The 27,111-nt window shown below is 43.8% G+C and overlaps 2 protein-coding genes and 1 long non-coding RNA gene across 6 annotated transcripts in view; 2 read left to right on the top strand and 1 right to left on the bottom strand.

Annotated features, from left to right (window-relative positions):
- myo1b (myosin IB) overlaps positions 1-9,528 on the bottom strand; it is a 59,177-nt gene extending 49,649 nt beyond the window's left edge. For 2 of the 4 annotated variants that reach the window (XM_053440661.1, XM_053440663.1), the window contains exons 1-2: positions 9,265-9,528; positions 1,271-1,417 (exon numbers count right to left, since the gene is read on the bottom strand). In XM_053440661.1, the coding sequence (XP_053296636.1) occupies positions 1,271-1,396 (126 nt within the window). In that variant the 5' untranslated portion in view covers positions 1,397-1,417; positions 9,265-9,528. Of the gene's footprint in view, positions 1-1,270; positions 1,418-6,782; positions 6,927-9,264 lie in introns of those variants that run through there. The other 2 variants (XM_053440662.1, XM_053440665.1) reach the window with 2 other exon arrangements.
- On the top strand, positions 7,463-9,420 carry LOC128456478 (uncharacterized). Its single transcript, XR_008341841.1, has 2 exons — positions 7,463-8,205; positions 8,421-9,420. It is a non-coding gene; the product is annotated as an uncharacterized LOC128456478 (long non-coding RNA).
- A 2,102-nt stretch (positions 9,529-11,630) lies between the features above and the next one.
- On the top strand, positions 11,631-19,455 carry LOC128456477 (eIF5-mimic protein 2-A). The gene is made up of 12 exons (XM_053440666.1): positions 11,631-11,761; positions 12,343-12,416; positions 12,931-13,107; positions 14,128-14,222; positions 14,309-14,374; positions 14,527-14,662; positions 15,949-16,058; positions 16,542-16,712; positions 17,049-17,195; positions 18,060-18,198; positions 18,403-18,525; positions 18,730-19,455. Exons 2-12 carry the CDS (start codon positions 12,353-12,355, stop codon positions 18,759-18,761), a joined length of 1,260 nt encoding a protein of 419 aa, XP_053296641.1. The 5' UTR covers positions 11,631-11,761; positions 12,343-12,352; the 3' UTR covers positions 18,762-19,455.
- Positions 19,456-27,111: the final 7,656 nt, after the last annotated feature.

Genomic DNA, 27,111 nt, shown 5'->3' with positions numbered 1-27,111 from the left:
CTTTAACTCGGTCAGACATGAACAGATTAACAGGGTGATTTTCAGTCTCTTTGATTTTCCACTGACTTATTGGAGACATGATGTGTCGTCCCTCTGGAAAACAAAGCCATGCCTCTTCTGCTGGGAGCCGTCATATGATAGCTCGGGGGTGGGGGCAGGGTCCATTTGTAAGGGGATGATGCCACACAGGGAAAAATCCATTCACATGCAAGGACCATGCACCACAGATTTATTGGATAAATGCAGGATTCAGAACTTGTCCCGGTCGTCAGTCCTGAAGTCAATGCTACCAAAAAGCTTCCATTAAGGACTCGTGTGATTTAGCTTTCCACGTTGACTTGTGCAGCCGGTACTAAAGTAACAGGGGAAGGTTTTTCACCATAATTAAGACATTTGTTATTGAACTACTTCCACAACATTGCGGTCAGCACCACACACACAGTAAAACAACACCTCTCAGTGAAATCGCCATTCCACAATCCTCGGCAGGATGCGAGCTGCATCCCAACAAAAAAATCTAGCACACCACGAAGGCAGTCATTGTTAAATGAGGTGACATCATCCCCCGGGGCCCTTTGAGCCAACAGCGACCCGAGCTGAGCAGCGATCGTCTTGACTGTCATCTACAGCAGCAGCCGGCCGGCAGAGCAGAGGAATCGTGGAGAGCCGCAGCTCACGACCCAGAACCGAGTGTCTGACGAGGAGATTACAGTTTAACAAGCCCTGTTGTTTGTCTAGATAAACAGGCAGACAGGCGGCCAGCCTCTCCTGGTTCCTGTGCTCTGGATTTCATGCCTCATTTAAGGGCATCATCTACATTCCTCACTGATGTGATTTATTGATTGGCTGGTGAGTGTGGTCTCTGTATATGTGCCACTTATGTAGCCATGACTAAAATGAGTGGAGGAGTGAATGGAGGAACAATGGAGCAAAAGATATCTGCATGGTTTTCTAAGTGAAGACGTCTATAACTGTCTGTGGAAGCAGGGACAGACATAACAGTTTAAGGCAACACAATACTTACACACTCAGACTCAGATACCATTTAGAGATGTTCTGATACCAGCAAAAAAACACTGAAAAGATCGCACATCAGCAAGTACGCAAATATATATGTACCGATCCAATATCACATCTTAAAAGTATAATAGTTTCACCCAGATCAAAAATTAAAATTGTCAGTACTGTAAAGGGGGAAATTGTCTGGGAACATCTCATATAGCATTCACGCTAACACAATTATTATCTGCAGGTACAACGGTGAACTTACGTAGATCTCACTGTGCTCAAAGCGGTTCTTCAGGTTCTCGATGAAGGAGTCTTCGGACAGGGGCTCGAGGAGGACCATGTCGCCCACCCCGATCATGTTGTCCAGAAGTGACGTCTTCACCTCCATGTTGGCTGCCGGTTTCCCCCCCTGCGCAGAGAGACAGGAAGAAGAGACACATCAGACACATTGAGCGAATTAAAACAGGCATCCTGTGGAGCTCTTAGCCCGTGGCGCTAAGGAGGGATGTTTATGAGTGGGCCGCTGTTCTGTTTTGATCGTGTCAGAGGGAGCCAGAAAAGTCAGTGAGGAAGAAAAACTGCTCGAGAGCAAATACGGCTGTGAACCAAAAACAATCTGAAACAGCTCTTTGTGTGGCTCCGTGTGTGTGTGTGTGTGTACTTGTTTTTGTTTGTTTTGCTTGAGAAGAACACACTTAGCATGTTTGTTAGACCCCGGGGATACACACAAACATGGTGAGGAACACTACTTCCAGAAGTGTATCACTTTATTGCACCTATCAGGGTCATTGTTTTATTCTTGTTCTCCGTTATCCTCGAGGCCCTCTGGCAAAATGTCTTCGGAGGCATTCTCTGATCAGAAAATAAATGGTCCTAAACTTAGCTAATGCAAATAAACTCCCGGGGCGGACATGTTTGTACAGCGGTGGTTTGACTCCAGGGGGGGGGGGGGGGGGGGGGGGGGGGGAGTGGGGGGGGGGGGCTTCTGGTTGGCTACTCACTCCTCTCCTCTGACATGTGAGAACATCCCACAGGCAATTACATAACTGACGAACTTTACTCTTAACCTCTGACTGTCTGCCCGGCTGGAATTGGCTCCCGTTTCAGGGCTCCTTGTAAATCAAGAGGAATGCCCCCCCCCACCACCACCAGTCCTACCCCCCCCCCCCCCCCCACCCGCTTCACGACTTGCTTGATGCAGCGATTATAATATTTGGTGGTGGTCGATCTGGACTGCAGAGCGCCGGGACAAAAACAGTGCTGGGGGTGGCAGTTTTTCAGTCTAGTGTTGCCGCCCCTCTCTTTTGGGACCAGTAATCCCAATGCTATAGGGCTGCAGATAAAAGAGGGGCCGGGGACACATTCAGGGCCTTGATTCAGGGATTTGCTGCACCGAAACCCCTAATGTGTGGTGTTATGACAGGCCGGCCGCACCAAGCCAGTGGATGAGGCCATGCAGCCGGCTATTGTTCACCGCTCCTGTAGCACATACAGTACGTCTCCTTTAGCGGAGTTAGAAACATGTGGCTAAAGCCGACAAACACCTTTCCCAGATTGATTCATCTCCAGATGAGGAGGGTGGATGTTTTTTGGCTAAGCAAGTGAAAGAAGTGAAGCTGGCACGTTTAAGCAGATTCAGAATTCTAGATCAACATACAGAATGGTATTCCTGAACAAAAATGGGATTCCCAGTGTAGCCCTTTCCCTTTTTCTCTGACCTCTGTGGGCCCAGTGTTATTGGCCCATAGAGGCATTTCTAGGTTCTATCACAAAACATTTAAAAGGTCAAGAACAACGTTGCAGAAGTATTAGTGTTCCTCTAGAAATGCCAGCGGGGCCGGTTACTTTGTGCCGACTGTCTGGTGCACTTTGGCCCTGTGCCAAAACATTCCCAGTGACGGCTCATGTCTACCAGCTGCCTCTCTTGTCTGCGGTGCCGTTTTAAAATCAAGTCATTTCCTTTGAGCATGGTCGGATGAAACGGGAATCACCTGCTCTGTGATCTCAAGCCATATGTCTACATCTTTCTCTAGAGCTTCATAACGCTGCTGCTTTGCTACAGCATTCCAGATTCCTTCACTGGTCCCAACAGGAAAGAGTTTGTTTTATTAAACTGGAGCATTTTGGCTCGTTTCCACATTTCCCACCAATGACATTTCTCTCAAGGTGTTGGAATTCATCCATACACTGCATGGATAGAACTGAAAACATACAATTTGATGGAAGTCACTCAAACTCAAAGTCACACACTGTTAGTAATGTTTGTACTCGCCAGCCACAATCAATATCGGTCAAGTGAATTACAATAAAGTCATTAACTACCCAACCCGCTGCCTCACAGTCAGTGCACAGACACGCAGCCCTGAAAGTGCTGAGTCTAGTCTCCCTGGTATGAACAAACAAGAGTTTAAAACAGAAAGCAGATGCCGAAGCCTCTCGCTGACCTGGGGGGGGAACACTGTGTCTGTGTCACACACGGGCCTGTGCCATCCTGAGCAGCAACATATTGCATCTGTCTGCAGCCTGGATGCCGGATGTGCTCTCAGCTCCTCTGCTGATAACCCACTACCCTAGATTTGGAACTGGCTTCCAGGCAGCCAGTGACACAATCCCATTAATAAGAGTCGCCGCCTGCTGCTGACTGTGGTGCTATAGATCCAAAGTGGGGGAATAAGAGGAAACCTTGCAGCCTTGATTAAACTCAGGGGATTATCCTCACGGCTGAGTGGTGGTGATGACGAATAGAGCGACTCTGCCACTCATTGGTAAATGTCAAAAGAACGTTTTTTTGTGATGCTACATGAGGAAAAACTAAATATCACATTTACTTTTTATGTAACAGAGAAAAACTAAAATTCTATCAGTCTAAATCAAAATGACCCTTGTATAAACCTCTGGTGGATGAATCAGGAAGTGGATTAAAAGTGCCCCACTTTATCAATCTCTTTGATGCATTTTGCATCAGAGAGATTTAATCAATCTCTCTGATGAATGTTCAGGAGGTAAGCATCACGCACGCCCACATGGTTTAGCTGCTATTAATCTCAAATCTAAATCTCGTGAAGCAGTGATGTGGCAAAACGTATGGCCTCAGCCTGGATGCCACCTTTACCACAGTGTGCTCACCAAACCGGACTGGCACGGTGCAGCTATGTGTGGCATTTAACATTTGGCACAATAAATCCTGACTGAATGTTACAAAAAGGACCAAAAGAGATTAAAAGCAACATATCTTTCAAGGCCTGGGTTTAACTGTGCCGCGCAACTCTTCATTGTTCTTTAATGGCTGAACGATTACTTTAGTAGGACTTCCTGGAACAGCTACCTGCCGTTATTCTTCACCCATCACCCACATGAATACCTGCCCCTGGCGCCTAACTAAGCAGGGCCGCCCTCCCATTGGTTTATGCAGACAGAGCATGCAAGGACACGGAGTACAGGTCACATGATTACATTTTGAAAAATTGCAATTTCATCTATAATTCCCGCGGATTAAAGGGCTGTATTTAGAGAAGGTAAATTGCTCAACAGGAAAACCAAAACATGACTCTAGATTTCAGAGTCTATTATTGATGGGGGGGGGGGGGTTGGACCTGGGACTTCAATGCGTGTCACCAACAATATTATGATACATGTTTGGCTTCCTGCCTCGGACACTGACCTAGATTTCCCAATAAGATCAAGCTATGTAGGGGGGAGGGGGAATGTGAAAAAGAAAATAACACCATTAAATGTACATATATTATTTACAAGTCTTTGACTGAGGCTTCGTGTTCTTCTCTGTCCTTCACCGAGGAGAGAGCTTCACCAAAAGGTCAACAGCCGTGAGAGCACTCGCATGCAAGCGGTGAACGAGCCAAACAAATCAGCAGTTGTGTGTCAGGATGCGTGTGCGTGATTAAAAGGCAAACAAGCTCCCGGGGGTCATCAATTTCTAAATGGTCAGAATTTGCATTGTGGTTGACAAAACAAGCTGGTGATCGAAAGTGACGTGTGGTTTGAGGGAAGGCAAATGGGCATCGTGCGAGCCGCCCTGAGAGGTGATCCCTGTCATTGTACCTTGGGAGCAGCTGTTTGAGAACACTGTGGCGTCTATGTGCAAACAAACCATAATAAAAAAATCTATTATGCTGTGTAATCGTGTGTAAATTCACCGCAGCCCGGGCCGGCCTCGTCGCCTGGGCAGAGGAGTCACAACATCGCAGGCTGCTGTCAGTGACGGAGATTAAAGGCCCTCCCTGATGGAGCAGCCGCGGGGCCGTGGGGCTCTGCCAGAGCCGCCCGGGACGGGGAGGACAGCGGTGCAGAGGGGCAGGGAGCGAGCAGCTGCCTGGGAAAGTGACCTGGAACCCACAGTGCTCCACACAGCTCCAGGTGCAGATCTGTGCCAGTTAAAGGCTGGCAGATGAACAAACTGGCAGTCGCTCCGCTGGCTGGCACGCCGACTGGGTGACCACGCCGAGGAAGTTTTTGAACATCTTGACTTGTGAACCGATGACTTCTGTCTGCACTCGGAACTGCCTGCGTCCGACGACTTTGAATCTAGACACACACGATGCGATGAGGTCAAGATTACACAAACGTTTTGTCGTTGGCTCAGAGTCGATTTGAGTTTTCATGCCAGCCTGGTTAAACATCAACCTGTGACCCAAACAAACTCCAATAGACATTCAAAACCCAGAGTCTACAGCCGGCAGCCGGGACGTCAGTGAATTGAACAATCACGTAATGAATCCAGTGAGCACACACAAACAAGATGAGTGACAAGGGTAACTGTTCTATGTGCCAGCTTCTAAGATCCTGTCAACATTCATTTAGATGAGATTCTAACTGGGAGAGATGACATTCTACACGATCGCAAAAAATAACCTGCCAAGCTCGGAGCAGCTGGAGTAACGTGACGTGAGGTTTCTGGCTTCTCTGGCTGCACTTGTCATTGATTTGAAGTAGGAGGGGCCCAGCCGGGTTAAAAGCTGCTCCAGTTAGGTTTTGGCTTCATTTGCATTCAAATGCGATCTTTTAAAAACAGCTGACATTTTGATTTCCAACCAGGAAGTGGCACAACCAGAATATAAGAATGAAAAGACCACGTTTTCTTCCCAATAGAGACAGTATATCTTCTTTCCTACATTATAACACTAAGTGAACTGCGTTAACTTCTGAAAAGGGTGTTTGTAGAATATCAGTTGTAAGTTTTCACACTGATCAGGTTGTTAGTTTGATTACAGTGTGCTTATATTGGCATTTGTGATGTTTTTATTCATATGGTTTAAAAAACACTTTGACAGCCCTTTCTATTATTTTTTTTGCATAGTAACAAACATGACAAGTAATCTAGAAGTTCATGTTAATCATAAAAACATCTGCATTGCCCAAAAAAGTAATGGTGTTAGGCGCTTGTGAGAGATGGACATGCCGTTTATAAGTATAGAGTCACTTTTGTAAAATGATGTTCATCGCTTTAGGAGTGCTGATGTCAGCAAATTGCCATCTTCAATATGTTTCGCTGACGTGAGCAGTTCCAGCCTGAGGTGGCGTTGGTGTGAATCCATCAGATTATGTGAAGGCATTAAAATACACACTGGTCAGACAAGGTAATAGGAAATGGGCCACTATCGCACTGGCAGAGTGAAGCAATGCTCCATTAACTGCAGAACACCAATCATGTTCCCATCTATCAACACAGTCGGAATGTGATGCATTGAAACCATTAGAGCTCAAAGATCTAAACACTGGGACACACACACACACACTGGCTGCTGTAATGGACTCACTGCTGCTGCAATCGGACACTTGCATCCTGGTGTCGGGATTTACTTCAGGCTGGAGTTCTACTTTTAAAAAGAAAAACTAGTTTTCACTATTGACACGATCAACACCCTGATACTCAGGTTTCACAATACTGAACATCAGCTTTGAAATAACTCGACCGCTTATCGGCTGTAAAGTAAACACACACTGAACAATTTTTCACCACATAACATGAACACGCTCAAAATGTTCCAGCCAGTTAGCGAAACCCTCGGCCTGGACTGGTTTCACACAAGCCAATGGAGAAAGCAGCTGCCGCACTTAACAAAGCAACAGTGAAGTGACTCACAATCATTATTAACCCAGCTGCATGGCAGACAAAGGATATAAAGTCTGAGCTACTAAGTAGAACTGGTTTGGGGGAAATGATCAGAGTCAAATGGCACTGGTGAAGCTTCGTTAGGATGGTGAATTTGAAAATAATGTGCGAGCTTTACTTTTACAACTCCAGAGCAACAGGAGGGGATCGAGATGTGCTTTGAAAAGGAAACTGAGGATCATTCAGACAAGTTCTGCTGCTTGGTAGCTTCGGGAAATCGTCCTGTAATAAAGTCTGCTGAAGGTTTTTAAAGCTCCAGTCAGTGGGACTGCATGTGTTTGTGTTTGTGTGTCTGTCTCAGTTGATGCAGGGCTAACACAAGACACACGCCTCGCTACACTAAGCTGCACGGGCAGACAAGTGCAAACACCATTCATCACCGTGGCCCTGGCCGAGGGGACTTTGGTCCTCTACACACACACATGCCACATTAAGCCATAGCATCTCGACCCTGCTGTGTTCATGAAGAGGCCTTTGGCACATCAGGAAAAGAGCAGTCACGACTTGAACAACAAGCGAGCTCCCACTGAGCGGAGCCGGTCCGGTGGCCAACAGTCACCACGAGCTGCCAACGCGCTAAACGCTTGTTACTTTTTCCAGGAGTCTCTGTGCTTCACCACACACTCCACCTTTCCCAGTCATCTGACATCACCGTTTGTTTGATCAGGACGGGCAATAAAGTTCCCATCTGGTTTCCCTGACTGGGACTCAGGGCTGAGAGTTTGGGAGAGGGGAGGGGGGGGGGGGGTTCATTTTTGTGGAAAACCACAAAGAGAAAGAAACAGTCCTTAAAAAAAAAAAAGCAAAGGGTCTTATCTGATCCTCTCGGGATTTAAAGTTCACAAATGGAATTAGGAGCTGGAACGCTGCAGCGTACAGAAGAAGAAACCATCTCATGGCAGTGGAGCCGCAGACGACAACATCTGAAGCAGAACCAGTCGGAGAGTCAGTCACATTTCCACTGACTTCGTGTATGGCTTCACTTACGGCTGCGTACTTCTGAAACAGGAATATTTTTTAAGACTGGTTGGACATAAAAAAAAGTTGTGGACGCTCGTGTGTTTAGAGTGAAAACAATCATTAGTTTCTGAAGTCATTGACTCAGCTCTGAAATCCAGATCCATTTAATTTATGTATCAACAATCATGTCCAGTAAAACCTGAGCTAGTCCTCGAAAAACAACTTTAAAAAAATCTTTCATAGGACTTTCTACAGTTTTAGAATCCTTTCATCTAATTCAGTGGCAGTTTTAAAAACACTACTGTACTTTGTGTCTTCCCAGAACTGTTCCAGAGGAGAACTCCAGCAGAAAGAGAGCCACACAGCTCCAGACCAGGGGAGGGGGGGACTTTGGGAGGTTTTCTCACAGAGGTGAATAGTTTCATCCATGCAGTCCCTGCTGAGCAGTAATTTATTCCAGTCAGCAGCAGCATTATGAGCAATTTTTAAATCAGGGACCTTGTGCAACTTCAAACACTTCTACACTTTTCCTCCTCACTGTGTAGATCCAGGGTGTGTGCACTGATCCCAGTTCAGGACAATCTAAGGATAGTTAGTTACATTTGTTTGTTTTTTCTGATGACACCAAAGTGGAGAGAACACATCGATGATGGGGCTATTTGTTGTTTGCACTTTGCTAAACGCAGCAGATCAGAGGACTGGAGTTAAAGATCTGCTGCTGTCTTCTCCTGCAGCGGTTTGACTCCCGCATGACAAAGCCCGCAGATGTAGCCAATTAGCCATCACTGGGTTTTCTAATTCTCATTACTAAAGACGCTCTGGTTGGGGTTTTAAGGAACCATGCAACCAGCGCGACTACACTGGGACGGACAGATGTTCCCAGTCCCTGCCAGTTTCTAAACATCCAAACATAAGAAACTCGCTCACAAAGAAAAAGAAGGAAAAACCCCAACCCCCCTCCTCCTCCTCCTCCTCTTCCTCCTCCTGCTGGAAGAAGTGAGGAGGAATGAATGAGCTGGGGAAGCGGACGCTCTAGTCTGCAAAGTTAACTTCTGAGAAAGAGGAAAAAGTTGCAGGGGAAAGAAGATCCTCCTCGCGTGGTGTGGAGTGGACACAGAGAAAGTTTCGCGTCAAAGCAAAAAACCACGAGAAGCTGCCGAACTTGCCTCTTTTATCTCTGCACGAGTTGCTCCCTTGTTGTCGTGTTTTTGGTCCTAAATCCACTCAGAGTCCCGGGTCGATCCTCCAGGTCCGGAGCGGCTCCCTGGTAATAACCAAAAAAAAAAGAGAAGCCCTGTTCCCCGCTCGGCTTCGTGCTGAAACTCGTGTCCCGCGGAGGAGCTGGACGAGGCTGGACGCGCTGTGGCTCTCACCCGGGTCTCAGCAGCAGCTCTGTGGATGGGAGCCGTGTGGGTGGGAGGGTGGACTGGAGAGGGAAGGGTCCACCGGGCGTGGGGAGCGGCTGCAGCGGAGCGGCGTCACTGGGCTCGTCCGGCGGCAGCGTCCCCCCCCCTCCCCCCTTAATCACCTCCAGTAGAGCGGGGAGGGGGGGGGGGTGCCTTCATGGGCTGTCGGAGTTTTATAGATTCATTCTTTTTCGTCCACATGGTGTGCACATTCCCGAAAGCTTCCTAAGGGACGCGAATATTTCATTAAACATGCAGAATCACAACATATGTTACAAGTTAAGTTAAAGGTCCAGTGTGTTTAGGTAAATCGTCAGAATTTGAATATAAAATAATCCTAGTAATGTTGTCACTAGTGTGTTTCATCTAAATTGCACGATTCGTTGTTTTCTCTACCCGGGAATGGGCCCTTTATATTTATTTATATTCATACTTAGTTACATCTGGTGCAGGTCCTGTCTACGGGATGAAACGTATTCAGCTGGATGTCACTAAATACTACACACTGAACCTTTAAGTTAAGTTTAGTTCAGTTAAGCTACAATTTCATTCTTGTGGGTACATATCAGTATGAAAACAAAAATTCTCATGAAAAAGCATGAATCAACGATTAACTTGTGATTAAATTAAATGTTAAGGGATCATTTAAATAACGTATGTATAGTATTATGAGGACAGTAGGAATAAATTGAAATGAAAGTTCAATATTTAGTTCAAAATGTAGTAAAGTGTATTTTATAGTTGGTACTTTCAAGGATTGAGCAATCCTGGTTATTATTGGAAAAAAAATGTCAGCGAATTAATTGGCTTTTTGTTATAATATAATAAAAAATTACCTCCTGCGCAGGACTCATTTAATTTTATTTAATTTAATTTGTATTTAATTTTATTTAATTTTATTTAATTTTCATTTAATTTTAATACATTTTAATACATTTTAATACATTTTAATAAATTTATTTTATTGAAATTTATTGAATTTTATTGAAATTAATAGAACTAAAAACTGTTGAAAGAAGTTGAATTAGAAATAAGATTTACGAGGTGAGTGTTAACGCATCACTAAAGGTTTCCCTTCATCCCACAGACAGATCACATCCCCCCCGACAGCACAACACCCCCCTCCTGTGTCTCCATCCCAGACAGCAGCCGCTTGTCCTACAATCCTCCAATGGAACTCGATGGGTCTGGCTCGAGTTTTTTGTACTTATATAAAATGTTGAATATGTAATTTCATCCATTAGGAAACTGAGATTTTTAAAGTTTCTTTTTTTATTATTATTTATTTTCTTCTCTCCAGCTACTCCCGGGGGGTCGCGAGTTGCCATCCAAAAAACAAATACAATTTTAAAATCATTTAAAATGTTATAAATATATACAAAAATATGAGTTGAAATTATTCAGAATTGGTGTCTGTAGGGACAAGTGAGTGTGGAAGTGTCTTACAAGTGGCGCCGCACTTACATTTTATGCACTGTATTATTCACAGAGAATCTCTAGCAAGAAAAACACTTGAACCAGAGCTGAAACATATTCTTGACATTGCCATAAAAATTGGCAACTGCATAAAAACTCGTCCACTCAATATCAGACTTGCTCTTGCGGGGAGATGTGCTGAGCCGCCTGTATGAGTCGCCGTCTCCAAAATACAGCCGAGAATGGACTTGCTCTGCTCCACGCATATTGCCCACCTACCTCATTAGTGAGTTTAAGAAATGAAAGTTATGTTTAGGCTAAAATAAATAATCCTAAAGTGTTTGCACATGGCAGCAATAACGTGTCTGCTGCTCGTTATGCATACAAACGCGCACAGACGCGCACAGACATCACCTGTGCACCTGTTCATACTCACAGGACAGGCTCACCGTTATTTTGAGGGGTCGCGGGGATTAGAGGTTTGGGAACTCCTGATTTAGACGACATCAAACTTCCCGGGAGGAATGGGGGTGTAACTCGCAACGGTTGTCGTTAATACGTCCATTCTGCATAAGTCTAAGGATAAATATAGAAGCATTTTGTATTAAATATGTTATTTACTAGTATGTTTACTCCAGTGGTTTTGCTTAGACGTCGAAAGAGTTTACGAGCTCTTTACTCCCCCCCCACACACACAAACAAGTGCAGTGATCCAGATTTATTGTTATTGCGCATGCTCTGATCCACCTTAATTTCCGCATTCACCGGAAGTGTAACGACTGGACTATAACGGTGTCAGTTTTTATTTCACGTACAGATTTTGCTCATTAAGAGGATTTCGGTGAGTCGTTGTTTGTTTTGTTTACTCGAGTGTTTGTTGTCATATGTTCCAGCTCACTGCGGCCCTGCGTCATGGAGGTAAAGCTGTTGCGCACGGTGGCTAGCTTAATGCTATCCCATGGCTGGACTCAGACTTCCGGGTGATCTCCGCCATAACAAGCCTGTCTTCTTCAGCCTCGACATGTCGTCAGGTTGTGTTTAACCAGTACAATGTGCGGCGTTGACATAACGTCTGCTAGCGTCGTGTTTTAACGGTGAACACTGGGGGAGAAACGCACGTCCACGTCAGGCGCTGTGAATACAACAGATCTCACGTAGCTACGCAACTGACGTGAATAACACGTGAAGGGTAATCCTCAGCTGCTGTCAAAGCTCGCCCCCCTGGTTTGAAAATGTCCTGTATTGTGTATATATATATATATATATATATACAGTCTATGGTTTGAACCGCATCTGTTATCATAAACACACAATCGATCTAGAGTCGGGAGTTCAGGGGTCTAGGGGAAAATGATGTGGGAAATGATTTTTCAATGGAAGATCCTAATCCTGTCCTCATTTCCCTTCCTCTTGTTTTCCCAGGGTGTCTTTTATGAATAATCAAAAGCAGCAGAAGCCTACGCTAACAGGCCAGCGCTTCAAAACCAGGAAAAGAGGTGAGAAGCTTGAAGGAAATTGTAGAGTTCTGCCCATCAGTCCATCCATTTTCCCATCCATCCATCCATCTAGTGTCTGCACTGCTTGTCCTTTGAGGGTTGCAGGGGTTGGAGCTAATCCCAGCTGACATTAGAAGCAGGGTTGCCTGGACACCCTGAACACGTCACCAGGGAATTAGTTTTGCACACAAGTCTTCATCACACTTCATGAGAACTCCTCACCTGCCTGCAAACAATGACAAACACAGGAAAATGACAACAAGGTTTGGTCCCATAAACACATTCCTATCTAACTGACTTCACCAATAAAGGAAGGTGTGTGGCAAATAAAATCACATGAATGAATATTGTTTATTTCACAGCCACTGAAGAATAGACTCACACAGTACAATAAATGTGTCTGTTTATAAGCCCTACCTGATTTATGTTCATGAATATGTCATTGAATTTGTCTCCATAAGATCATAAGTAAGTTGTAGGAACAAAGTGAAAAGTGTATCCGTCTTTTCAACAGATGAAAAGGAGAGGTTTGACCCTACCCATTTTCAGGAGAGCATCGTACAAGGTCTGAACCAAACTGGCACTGACTTGGACGCCGTCGCAAAGTTCCTTGATTCCTCTGGCGCCAAACTTGACTATCGTCGCTATGCTGAGACTCTGTTCGACATCCTGGTGGCCGGCGGGATGCTGGGTAAGTTGCAGGACACTTTCAGAGTTTAAAAACATCTTAAAAGTAATTGTTACAATCTTACCTACGATAAGAGCAAACAAGGGTTTGATACAATACAGTGCGACCCGATTTGAAACATTAATAGAAAGCTTTATGCAACTCTACACTTGGAGGGCATTGTCTTAAGCTTAGTTAATGCTCACGTTTCCGTCCTTGCACCCACAATAATGAAAATCTCTGCTAATATGTTCCATTGCAAAGCCCCGTTTCGACTAGTGGAGACACACCCACATTTTTTTACTTGGCACACAGCACATCTAGCATAGTGTGGATTGACTTTGCAACCAGGTCCATCTTTGCAGATATCTCTATATTCCCACAATAAAGTAATTAATGAGGGAGCATGTATATTCTCAGATGGCTCTAGGAGGGAAAATGCAGAGACTCTAGTTGAAAGTCGAGGCATTCTGCAGGAAACAATGGAAACAAATAATCTGTAACCAGTTTGTCAAGGCAAAGAAGCTTGTGCAATCCCAGAGTGATGATTCCAGAGCGAACAACTCGTTTTCATTTGGGGAGTGCCATGACAAATCTGTCAAGCATACCAACCGGTTTACACCCAGTGCAAAGCAGCACCAAGCATCTTTAAGCAGTTGTTTTTCCCCGCACAGTGCCAACTTTTCAACCCATGTGGGCCCCCCCGGGCATGTTGGCACATTGCTATCTTGACGCAGTGGAAAGCGATTGAGCTGTTGAACAACAAAAAACTGGTTTGAAGTCAACAGCACAGTATGTCACTGTTATTTTAGGGATGCGTTATCAAGATAGTAAAATGTGCAATGTGCTTACACTGCTTGTTACACACGCAGTAACATGGGCAGCAGTAATGATCGATGACCCTGGCTACTTCATTTCATCAATCAGAAGTGTTCTGTCTTACAAACCTTGCATATTACACCATTGTAATAGCAATCTGCGACAGTCTGAGCTCATTAGACTTTTAAGAGAATGTTTCTCTAAATTGAACCTATTTCTTCTCAGCCCCGGGGGGCACAATGGCAGATGACATGACGTGCACCGACTTCTGTCTCTTCAAGGCACAAGAGGACATGGAGACAATGCAGGCATATGCACAGGTTAATACCAAAGCTCCCTTTGCTGTGTATTACAAGAAATTTTCAGGCAGTACACATTATACAGCATGTTTTGTGTTTCCTTCCAGGTCTTTAACAAGCTCATCAGGCGTTACAAATACTTGGAGAAGGGATTCGAGGAGGAGATTAAAAAGGTTTGTCTTTACAGGAACATGTTATACCTGACTAATGTATGTCAAGTTTCTGAATTCATGACCATGTGGTTCCAATCCAGTATTCAAAATTATATGCATCTGACCAATAATTCAGCCTAAAGAACTGTGTTTCTCTGTTTGCTCTGTGGCAGCTGCTGCTGTTTCTCAAGGGCTTCACAGAGTCTGAGCGCAACAAGCTGGCCATGCTAACAGGAATCCTGCTGGCTAACGGCAATATCTCCGCATCCATCCTCAGCAGCCTGTTCAACGAGAACGTGGTTAAAGAAGGTACATGCTTTCTGCCTTGCAGGTGCGCCTAGTCGTGTTTTTTGGTTGTTTACCAGATAGGATCCACAGGGAGAAGTTGTTGGGAGATAAATAGAGGAGAGAATCATCTTGTACCACGCTCCTTGTGACAAATATTCAACGTAATGAATATCCTTTTCAGTTATTTGTCTATAATATCTCTTTTACACAAAAATTTGCGGGTATACGCAGGTTTTTTAAATGTGGACTAATCACTCAGAAAGCCGATAGACTCCTCCTTCGTTGCCAGTTGAGGAGTCTGCCTTTCTGTTTATTTTCCCCTGATGCATCATGTTCGATTTCACAGATGCACTCTCTCGCCTCACTGTCCTGTCAATTAGCGCGTTCACTCTGGTTTCACGTTTCCATCACTGCTGATCGAAGCCGAATAAAACCGCGTCTACTGCAGAGTCATTTGACTTAGGAGAGAATGCAGATTGTATCCATTCCCACTGCAGACAAAAGCCAGATGTTAGCAGGCTTTCTGATCATTGGAAGGGGGGGGGGCTTAAGTGTTAGAACAACTGACAATCACGAAAATAAGTCCATGCAAATCAAATGTGGTTCAAAATCCTAAGACCACATGTCCAACAAATCTTTTCTGTGTATCTTTACTGCACCTTCTCAATACTTCTCTGCTTATAATGTGCTCGTGCTAACATCAGTGAAATATATTTATATGCCTAATGCCAGAATTTTTCTTTATTGGAATCCACCAGACTTAAGCTGACAGATTTTGACAAACACTTTACTCACTGCAGGAGAGCAAATAATTAATTATCAGTCTGCATTCGTTATCCAGCATTAATGGGTTGAAATGAATTTTTCCCTTGTGTGAATAATGTGAAAAGGGTCCCGTTATGTGAATTATGAATGAATAATGTCTGAAAAGAGATGTTTTGCTTTACTTTGACCTTGTGTTGTCAGACAGTTGTCTGTTGCCTGTGAAAGAAAGATGATGATTATTACCCAGCTTGATGTATCAAGGCCTTATAACAGATGATAGCCATATTGGAGTAGATGCCTGTATCAAATTATAGAACCATCACCGAAATGATGTATTTTGTTTAGACAGATATTCATTTTTAATAAACCTGTAGTTCAACCTTTTTAGTTAAGAGCCGGATTTTAGTTTGAGGAATTGATCCAGTGAAAACCTGTCTAATCGTATCCTGCTAAGTTGTGTTTACCAGTGTATCACTTGCTTTAACTTCATCCTGGCAGGTCTGTTACCAGCAGCTGACTCTCAAATTCATGCATTTGTTCAGGTGTGTCAGCGTGCTTCGCTGTCAAACTCTTCAAATCCTGGCTTTCTGAGAAGGACATCAGCTCCGTCGCTGGCAATCTCAGAAAGGTTGGCATGGACAACAGGCTCATGGTGAGAACGACTTTTTAAATGACAAAATCTCCAGGAAATCTAATTAAGGAACAATTTAAAAAATAAATATTATCAATGTTGTCTTGTTTTGAATCAAAGCTATGGAGCCAATTTGAAACAAGGAATGACTTAAATGTGTACCTTACTAATCTGTGCATGGGTGTTGGTCATGTAATTGGCCTCTCTGTAAAAATTTAGAACCACTTAATGGCCCCTAATGTAGAAATTTCCCAGATCTGCCCCTTGGTGAAGCATAAATTGTTGATGGGTGACTGTACACTTTAAATTAAGATTGTCGATTAATAATCAGCTTAAATTTACCAGAGTTTAAGGTTATTGTTTTATCCAGTACTGCAATAATTAGGGAACAAGGGCTTCTTGAATGCTGAACAAGGCTTGTCTGCTAAATAAAGGTCTGCCACTGAATTTGTGAATGTGTGTTTGTGCGTGCGTGCTAATTTGTGTGTGTCGGTTCCTTCTCAGGAGCTGTTCCCTGCCAACAAGCGCAGTTGCGAGCACTTCTCCAAGTACTTCACTGACGCTGGGCTCAAGGAGCTTTCGGACTTAGTCAGAAACCAGCAGTCCTTAGGTGCACGTAAGGAGGTGCAGAAAGAGCTCCTGGAGCAGATGTCACGTGGGGACCCCCTGAAAGACGTAAGCCTCATTGGATGTCGTGCTTCTTCTAACACCTAGTCCCTCGTCGTATGACAACACTGAGGGTGCTGCTTAAGATTGCTTCTCTCTTAACCTCTGCCCAATTTTGTCTTAAGAAGCATTGAAGATACAGGCTGCAGTTAATCACTGACAAGTTGAAGAAATCCACTCAACCTGAACATATTATCTGCTGCCGCAAGCCCACGTTTCCTACCAGGGCTCTCATACCTGCCACCTCTGCTGCTTTTGATGAGCAATAAGTCTCGGCATGTGCCGGCCGGGGTTTGTCTGCTTCGCTAATAACTTGTGTTACATCTCTGGTCTTGGGACTTGCAGATCATCGCCTTCTTGCGAGAGGAATTAAAGAAGAACAACATCGCTGAGCAGACGATGATTGGACTAATCTGGGCTAGCTTAATGAGCTCCGTGGAGTGGAACAAGAAGGAGGAGCTAGTGACAGAACAAGCCATCAAACTTCTAAAGGTGAAGCCTCCTTTATGAAGCTCCACTGTTTCTCGACTCTGGCATTCACGTCAACATACTTTAAAATAGCGTTGGGTATGGTTTGGGCTTTTTCTGATGCAGATGCTAGTTTTAGACTTTATTCTTTTCAAAAGCACAAAATGGCAGTCGATGATTTGACGATGTCACTTGCTAACTGTAGGCTAACTTGCTTCCAGAGCCGTGTAGAGAGTGTGTTGCTACCAAAGTTAAATGTAATGTTAACGAGGCACATGCATTGAGGCAGTGGTTCCCATTAATGATTTAAGCTGTGGTGGGCTGCTCTATTGTGATTTGTCCCACAGCAGTTTCATAATGAACCCTCACCGCATGCTTGCGTTATGGTCCATAATGTTTTTACCACCCATGCTGACAGTCAGGTCTCATAGTTCCAGCTGCAGTTGCAATGTAGTTCTTTCACACATGAACTTATCTTTCACTCTTTAGTCTGTGTACCTGTCACTCGGGATCAGTCACGCATGAAAGGAAATTGAAGATCACGCCTCCCAGTTACACCATAGATTGAATTAATTCTTTAGGAAACGCTGTGATGTTTATGTTGCCTGTAAGCATATCGGCCGTGTAGGAACCAGTGCCTTATGGGCATTGCATTTCAGTACCCAGCCCTACTTGGAAACAAAGAAACCTATGGATTTCACCCTTAAATTGTGCCTCTGAGATGTTTCTGGCTGCTTTGAACTTGGCAGAGAAGATAATTGATTTACTAACCCAAAGCCATCCCACTAGTTATAGAAGTAATGTAAAAAAAAATATCATAAACATATCCCGAGCCTCCCTCCCTCTTTTCTACTACTTATATGAATTTTCCCTCTTTTAAATTCTCAGCAATACAGCCCAATGTTGAAGGCTTTTACCTCCCAGGGCCTCTCTGAACTGACTCTGCTGGTGAAGATCCAGGAGTACTGTTATGACAACATTCATTTCATGAAAGCCTTTCAGAAAATCGTTGTACTGCTCTACAAAGGTAAGTCTCACCTCATACTGGGAAACAACACTCTACAGGCGTATGCGTATGAAGCCAGGTGGCCTGAGATGAAAGACAAAAGTTTGTGTTGATTGATGTCATCAACCTGCCTGGCGACATTTTGTTTCTCTAGCACCTGCAGACGCATCTGTGCTCTTGGCATCATTTTTAACCGATTCTTTTATTTATTTTGCTCTTTTAAAGCGGATGTCTTGAGCGAGGAGGCAATTTTGAAGTGGTACCACGATGCCCACCTGACCAAAGGAAAGAGCGTCTTCCTTGAGCAGATGAAAAAGTTCGTGGAGTGGCTGAAGTTCGCAGAGGAAGGTAGAGTCCTTCAGTTTGTCGTCTTTTCTGTGTTTTCATTCAGACGCTCTACCTCTCACAGCTGGAGGCAGTGATTTTTGCAGTCTCTTAAAGAAGTGATGTAACTGATGTGTCGCCTCTATTTTCAAAGTTGATTGACGCTGGTTCTTCGTGTTCATCCACTTTGAGCACATGACTGATGACTGATGTTTCCTTGTCTTCCAGAGTCTGAGTCTGAGGAGGAGGAGACCGACTGAGGACCACTCGCTACATAGCTACCGTCTCGATTTGTATTTTGACGTAAATACGGCACCAGATGCATTAGGAGGATTCATAACAGGAGCCTGTCTATCTTTCTTTCTGTTTTTCCTTTTCTATTCTCTACCTCCTCGTATCTAGTTCAACCGTAATGTAAGGGCTTTAATACTGCTTTTATTTCCACCATGTTTTCTGTCTGAATCAATACTTAAACTCTCCTTTTAACTCTCCAGGAAGCGGTCACAGTGCCACAGTTAAACTAAATGGACTGAAAGCCCCTTTCATGTAATAAAGGGGGATATTTTTTGGAATACTTCCCTTTAAAAGGAGCCAGTTTGAAGGCTTATTTCTAGGTTACTGTATTTAATCATGAAGCTCTTATTTGCCAGAGGTCTATCTGTGCAGCCATGATATCCTGATCCTCCTGAAAGGCAGAATGGTTTTGTACCCATCATTATACGTCTTTGCCAATTATTTGACAACTTTGAATTTATTGCCAGTTTTTGGATTCTGTCTCCGTTGTTGCTGATGGAGCTGGACTGTTTCAACACAGCGATGGCGACAATCGGCCATACGAGGAAATTTCATAAACCTCACGTACCAGAACCATCCTTACGTTGTAAATTATTATTATTTTTCCCTTTACGATACCCTTTTGACTTTTTAAAAATAAATGGATACTCATGGTTTTCAGTTCTGCTGTATTCTTTCTCAATTTAAAAAGTGAATCCTTCATAGATTTGATTCAAAACTAGATTATTTACACGTAATGTGAAATATTAAAAATGTACTCTGACTTAAATGAAGTATTCTAATATTTTGAGATACTTTTTTGAGCTGTAGACTCTTATCGATATTGAAATAAAATGGTTGAAGTATTTTACTTTTGCGTATAATAATCTAGGATATTGTGGTATCTGTTGAACATTTTTTGAGATGCATGTATGTGTGTTAATATATGTATATTATATCATGTGGAGAGAACAAGGAATTACACTTTAAAACGTCACAGATCAAACTATGCTCCCTGGAAAATGTCCATTGGCTCGTCTCCCGCCTCACCTAATCAAGTAATCAAGGAAGGCAGCCGGGCATGCGTGACCTGAGGTGCAAACAAGGATCTCATTCACTTCACTCCTATCCCACTTTAAATGGTAATTATGGCTCAGTCAGGCATGCAGAAGTGAGAGTGAGATGGTGATTCAAGATGTTTGGAAACGAGAGGGTCCATGCACACTCATTAGGACAAGTCGTTCTACAAAGTCTGTGAGTTTCATTGTTTTTGCCAGAGACCATGTCAGGATTTTGACCCCGTTCTTTTCCAGTGATATCAAACCGTCAGCCAAGTTAGTTCTTGAAATCCTTAAAACAATCCTACATTTCCATATTTGATCCTACAGCTATAGACCTGAGCTTCGAGCTGCACAGGAAGGATTCACCCATGCATGCTGGGGGTATTTTACCAAGAGAAAACCATTTTTATTTTTGAAAAGTACAGCACCAGCTATCGTGCAGTCACCCAGGTCTTGAAGGCTGTGAAGGGCCTCAGCCGGATGGATGATTGACAGGAGCCGGCATCTTCCACAGGAGCACACTGGATGTCAAGGCAGAGCTCAACAAGCATCAACAGCTGATAGTTTCACTCGGTTCCAACAGATGGCAGTAAGTCCTTAAGAGATGCCTCCCCCCCTCTTACTGAGGCCTTTTTCCCTGAGCATAGGCAAACAGAAAATGACATTTTTGAAGAAACAAGTCTAGGAAGTATTAGACACAGGCTAAAACTACAAAGCATCAGACAACAGTGTTTTCCCTGCCTCTGTGTCTCAGGGGGATTTGTTTGCCTTTCGGCTTTATTAAGTTGCTCTGCAGAACATGACACAGTTTGGGGAGAGTGACATGCCGGCAAGGGGGGAAACACGGCTGCTCCTAGGATTAGTGTGTGAGCCTGCTCGCAACACTGGAGTGTGCGGTGCTGAATGGCAATGATACCCCACCCTCACCCCACCTGTTAGTGTGCACAGCATTGGCATTACCATCATGGTGGGACTGTTATCTGCCTTTCACCAGTGCTGCCTCACCTCCCACCACACACAGAGAGAGAGAGAGAGAGAGAGCTCCTCCCAATGTGTCATTTTGCACAGGCGCTGAGCGTGGCACATCCTGAGCGCTCTGGTATAATGAGCCCTGCACACTGTGACCTGACATGTCTGTTTGTTTTGCTTATCTGACGTTTTTTTTTTAAGGCAATTACATGTGCTGTGGGGTCTCCCAAAGCTTACCTGTTGTTTTTTTGTATTCACTGGTGTATCTTGTGGTAGGAGGTAAAACATACTGCACATGACAGGCTTGCACTGGTGTTATACATGTTGTCATAGCTATATCCTGCACCACATATATTAGTTTGTTGTAACCTTTTTCGAAAGATGACTAAAATGTCTCCAAAAAGAAAAAGCAACAAAACACAGATTTAATTTATTTCTGGAAATGTCTGTCTCAGTTGGACTTCCAGCTTGAACCGAGCGGAGCGGCACGATGTGCCAGGGGATGCCAGGGGAGTTTGGGGAGTGGGGGTGGGGGGGAAGAGAGAGAGAGAGAGAGAGAGCAATTATTCTGGATTTCACACTGCGGCTTTGGTCAGTAAACATGGCTCAGGCTGCATTGCAGAACTCATCTGAATAATGCTGTCACATAGCAGAGGGAGACAGGGCTGTGCTTCTTTTGAATGAGAGGAAAGAGACTTGAGATAATTGCTCGTTTTTTTTTTTTACAAAAATAAAATAATGCACCCCCCCCCCCCCACCTCCTTCTCTCCCCCCGCTGACCGTGCTGTGATGTGTTGGAACACAATAGAAGCACTGTGTTTGTGTTTTGGGCAAAGTGATATGTGTATTTGCTTCGCATTTCAAACAGCATTGTGTTACGGGCCAGTTATTCTACTGTGCTGCTTTTTAATTTCACCATGTGACCACTCTAATGCTCGGCTTAGCAGCCAGGTGAAATATGGAAATGACTCCTTGACTCACTGAACGCTGCCAGTTTGTCCTCGGAATCCACTTTTGCCAAAAATCCTAAAGCGGCGCAGCAACTGAGCACCTCTATGACAGGATATTGCTGCTAAGCTCTTAAAACCAAGAGGACTGAAGTGTGTTTCGGGGTTATAGGCTGACGGCTGCTGTTCTCTGTCAGCTGCCTCCACTTGGCCTGCATGTGTTGGTCGCCGCCATCCTCGCCAGCTCCCTGTCCGGGAGGAAGGCTGCACGTAGCTGCCTTGTTGTGCCCCATTATGCTCAAGGTTATTCATCATGCAAAATACTCTTGTTTCAGAGGCAGCTTAATTACACGTGACTGCTTGGTCTGAACCTATTACGCTGTGGCTGCGCCCTGACTGCAGAAGTACTGTACGCTACATTTGGGGTCGGTCTCTGTATCCCTTCCTCTCTCGTAGATCTAAAGTGTCATAAAGGCAAAATTCACAGATTCCACATCTGCCAGTCTACTGGGGTCGGCTATGATCCTCGTGATGTAAATGTCATCATATCTGGAACCCAACACCAACGCATACCCTTATTTTAAAATAAATGTGACCAAAACGGACCTTTCATTTTCCATCCATCCATGATTTACACCGCTTATCCTTTAAGGGTTGAGTTGGGGTGGTGGGGGGAGGGGGGTTGGGGGCGGGGGATGATTGGCAGCCATCCCAGTTGACATTGGGCAGGAGGCAGAGGTCACCCAGGACAGGTCACCGGCGTATCAGAGGGACAACATACAGAGACTTAACGGCCATTCAATATTCACGCCTGAGGTAAATCGAAGGTTTCCAATTAGCTTAACCCCAATCTGCCTGGCTTTAGACTGTGGGAGGAAACACGAGTATCCACACCAACACAGAGTAACTGGTGTATTATTCATAGAATTCCAACTACTTCCTGTATAATTGTATCTAATGTACAGGCAGTATAGTGGATATGTCTACTTATGTGGATTTATTTTGAAAGTTCTAATATTCAGCTGAATCTTTTCAGCCCCCGATTCTAATAGCAAGCTAATGTTTAAGGGTTTTAAAACCATTTTGGTCATTTCAAATGCATTGTCTAATTTAGTAGAGTCAGTCGATGATTAGACAAAGTCTTCACATATTTGTGATATAACAGTAAGTCCCTTTTACTCCATTGCAGTATTCGGGGACCAAAGGATGAGTGAGGAAACAATATTTCTGTGAGAAGGCAGATATTTGTCCACATTAGGACTAATAGTATGTGGCCACTGTGATTAAAATGCTCATATTTGACAATACATCTGTTAAATGGCCTTACAGCTCATCAGCCTTGTCCTCCTGATGCATCTAAATCTTTCTTCCATCATTTGTCTCCAGATAAGCCTAATTCCTTCACCCTCCTTTATTCCATCACCAACAAGTCCCTATTAGTGAATCATCAAATTAACTCTCACATGAGTATTTGAAGGATTTGGCAGGTGACGCCAGTGGAGGGAGGGTGAAGGTGTCAGAGAGCCAGAGAGGCACACAGCAGGGGGCATCTGCAGGGGTGGATGTGTTGTGGTACATTGCCAGGGCTACTAGTTTTCCCTCCAGCCACCTGAATACCTCAGCGGGAACAGTATTGATTGCAACGTTGCTTTTTTTTTTAATATGCATTTCACTTTTCTGTCCCCCAAAAAACCCATCGGCTGAGCCCGGAGAAATACATTTCTTTAGATGAACTATTAATAGGAAAAATCTGCAACAATCAATGAGCCGACAGATGCAATTGTGCTCCTCCAGTAGGTCACGGACACGCCATTAAAAACCGCCAGGCTAAGGCAGAGGGATGCGGCGAGAACATTGCTTGTGGCTGTCCTTATAAAAATAATGTCAAGCTATGGCAGCTACGCAAACTGTAATCGTAAAAAGGTGAGCGCGACAAAACTGGGGCGAAAAGGAGCCGTAATTGAAAGGGTGAAAAGTGCGAGGTGTGCAGACGGGATCCCGTGGTCCCCGGTAAGCCCTTCTGCCGGCTTACTGGGACCACATTGAGTGTGTGTAATGGCCTGGCTGTGAGAGTCCAGGGATTTAGAAGCTAGACTTGAGTCAACACTGAGGCTCATCACAAACATCATTACTTTCTCTTGGCTTGTCCTTTCCCCCCCTCTTCTGCGGCCCAGGTCCTGATCGCTGACAAAAAGGACGGATGGCCTAGTTTGATAGAGACTGATCGACTCAGGGGGGGGGGGGGTGATTTACCGAGTGTACGTGCTTGTTCCCAAAGAAGAGAAACCGAAGCTTTTCAAGGCGTCGTGCGCAGAAGATGTTATTACCGTCTCACCTGCCGCTCATTCAAGAGTTTCCACTGATATCTACAGGCCACTGCCGGCATGATTGCGTTCAGCCGGAGCTGCGCATGAGGAGGAGGAGTGTGAGGGAACAGGGGGGGGGGGGGGGCACTTTGACAGAGGCCTCATGGGAACACCAGAGCTACATCACAGCACTTTGGCTGTGACAAACCACACTGATAACTCGCGAGCAGAATGAAAGTATGCATCTCCAGAATGTTTTTAACGAGTCTCCCTGAAGTGTGGCAGAACGACTGTAACTCTGCTGCGGAGAGGGAGAACGGAGAGAGAGAGGGAGAGAGAGAGGGAGAGAGAGGGGGAACGAGTGCACAGTCTGCTCGCAACTCTCAGCTTTTCTTTTGCCCGTTTATGCACCAGCGGCTCTGGGGACTCAGACAAGCTGTGTAGAGACATGAAAAAGCCTCATACAAAACTGTTTGTTTTAGTAAGGAATGGCAGAGCAGGGGGGGAGAGATCCACTTAATATTAAATAACTACATTTTCAACCAGCAATTATTCAATGAAACCCACCCGAACATAAGGGCTATTGACATTTTTTCAAAAACGTAATTAGCAGAGCCGCACCGAGGGCCAGAAGGAGGGAAGGAGCAGGAAAAAGCTATTTTGAAAACTCTTCTCGCAATGCAGAGAATAATGAAGGGAGTAATACTTTCTGTGATGAGCTCTCATTTTTTTTTTTCATCTGCCATTTTCCGGTGTGTGGTGAACTTCTTCTTTCGTGATCAACCCTAACGAGGCAGCACAGAGTCAGTGAATCAGGAATTATGGCATAGATATGAACAGAGTGTGGTGATTTGAAATTGCAGTGGGTTTTTGATCTAATCACTCGCGGATGCACAAGTATGAAGATTATTTAATTTGGTCAGTATGGACGTTTCAATCAGATCATGGAAGAGATGCTTTTAAAAGAGCGGCCAGCAAATTAGGACTTTGGTTTCCTGTCAAAGACTCATAGTCAGGATGTTTTAGAGATAGGAATCCAAGCCACAGTGAAATTGCAGGCTCCTGATTTGCAATGCTCCCCCCCACATACATAATGCCTATAGTAGATTCTGTCCTTTCAGTTTTGTCCAGTTCAGGAAAACTTTATTGGGATTTATACCAAATATTTAAATTAAATCAGGGTAGCTAAACCACTTCATGTAAAATGAATTCCGTTCAAAAACCCTGATGAATGATATTCTGCTCAGCAACTTACCTAGAAGGAATTTTATTATTATTTTATTTTTCTCTATCATGATTTAATTTAGCACACCAAACACAGCTTTGATTATTTATAAACGCATTGATCCAGAAGTTAGTTTGTCAAACGTGTTGTTTTTTAAATTGCTTTCATTCTACTATTATTGGTTGTTATCAGCTCTTTTTTTATTTAGCCGTTTGTGGGTTTTTAAATCAGTTTAGCTGTTTGAATTTTTTCCATTATTTATTTTTATCATAGAAATACTTCAATCTAGGCACAGTTGTGTTTATATAATAACTAATCTAACAACTGTGTAGACGATAACTCGACTTGTACCAGACCCGGCAGAGGGAGGACCTCAGAGTTCAGTTGATAGTGTTACATGTCAGAGAACCTGTGTGTTGACGTGTCTGTGTCTTGAAGCATGAATCTGTGTGAAGTGAGACATTCACGGCAAAGATGTGATTTCCAAGCTTCAGAAACATGACCAGTGAAGTCCCAGTGGTTTTATGACCTGGGGGATGGTTCCCTGACGTTACTGGTCTCCTTCACACTCAGCAGCACTTAGCCTCCGTCCACTGTATATCTGTTGTGTATTTATGGAGCGACTGTGTTTCTCTACACGTTTAAAGGTGACATCTGTCGTTCACGTTTCAGTCTGTGAAGCCCACAGGATCAGTTATCATGTGAATATCATTGCTGTTTAAACTCATTATGGACAAAGTAATCAGTGCTTTACAGACGAAAAAGACAAACTAAGTGTTATTGGATATAATTGTTCACTTTGTTGCTGAGAGTAAAATCCGAGGGTTGACGACACCTGCATATCTATTATACAGCATAGTTTTTTAAAAGTTTAAAAAATACGATTAAATGAGTGTTAATGATGATTAGAAGCAGATTCACTTTCCTTTGAACAAACACAGCAGCACAGTCTTCTCATCGAGAAAAGCAGATACACTTCTCATTCTAAAATCTCTGCACAGTCACAATAAATAGAGGTTTTAAATTAGTTTTTTCTTATATTGATGGATTAAACATTTTTCAAAGTCCTACACAAAAGAGTTAAAATGAGCTTCACTTCAACTTGCTCTGCTTCAAAAGTAATTTTTTTTTTTACATCAGTGGAAGAGTAAAATCATTTAATGATATAGTATATCTTATATATCAGGTATAAGAGTCATTAGGGCCATTTTGCTGCAGTGAGGGCTTTAACCTTTAGTGCATATATAACTGTATATATAACTGATCACCATTGGGTGAAACTGACCTTGACCTCTGAACCTTTGGAAATGGCGAGAAGACAAAATAATGATTAAGTGTAACACTGACGTCCCACAAGGTCTGGAAAGATTTCTCATACCGAAAAAAAATAACAGACTGACCCCATTAAATTGCTTACAGGGCTGCTGCCTGTTCCAATGTAACATTATGGATAAAGACAAAATAATTGGTTATAACAGAAATATATCTTGTTATTGTATCTGTTTAAATCTGCAGAGCAGGAAGCTACGGTGACTTACATGCAGATACTGGATGTTTGCACATTACATATTCTCTGATTCACTTGTTAACTTGTTTTTCCCCTCAACATACTCTGAATGTGCGACATCGTTTATTGCATGAAATAAAAATACATTTCCGTCTCATCTGAGCTGTAACCAGGCTCGTCTGCGCTTAGGAAGCTGGGACTAATCTCCGGAAACCAGTAAAGCAAATGAAGCACCAGTGCAAAGTTGTTCCTGTTTGTTTAGCAGTGTGTTTACGTTGTGTTTGTGGACATGTTGTCACCCGCAGAGACGAACTACCCGTAC

This window comes from Pleuronectes platessa, chromosome 14, assembly GCF_947347685.1.
Source record: "Pleuronectes platessa chromosome 14, fPlePla1.1, whole genome shotgun sequence".
NCBI classification, from domain to species: domain Eukaryota; kingdom Metazoa; phylum Chordata; class Actinopteri; order Pleuronectiformes; family Pleuronectidae; genus Pleuronectes; species Pleuronectes platessa.
The sequence above is the reverse complement of the archived record's forward strand: the minus strand, read 5'-3'. Positions and strand labels throughout refer to the sequence as shown.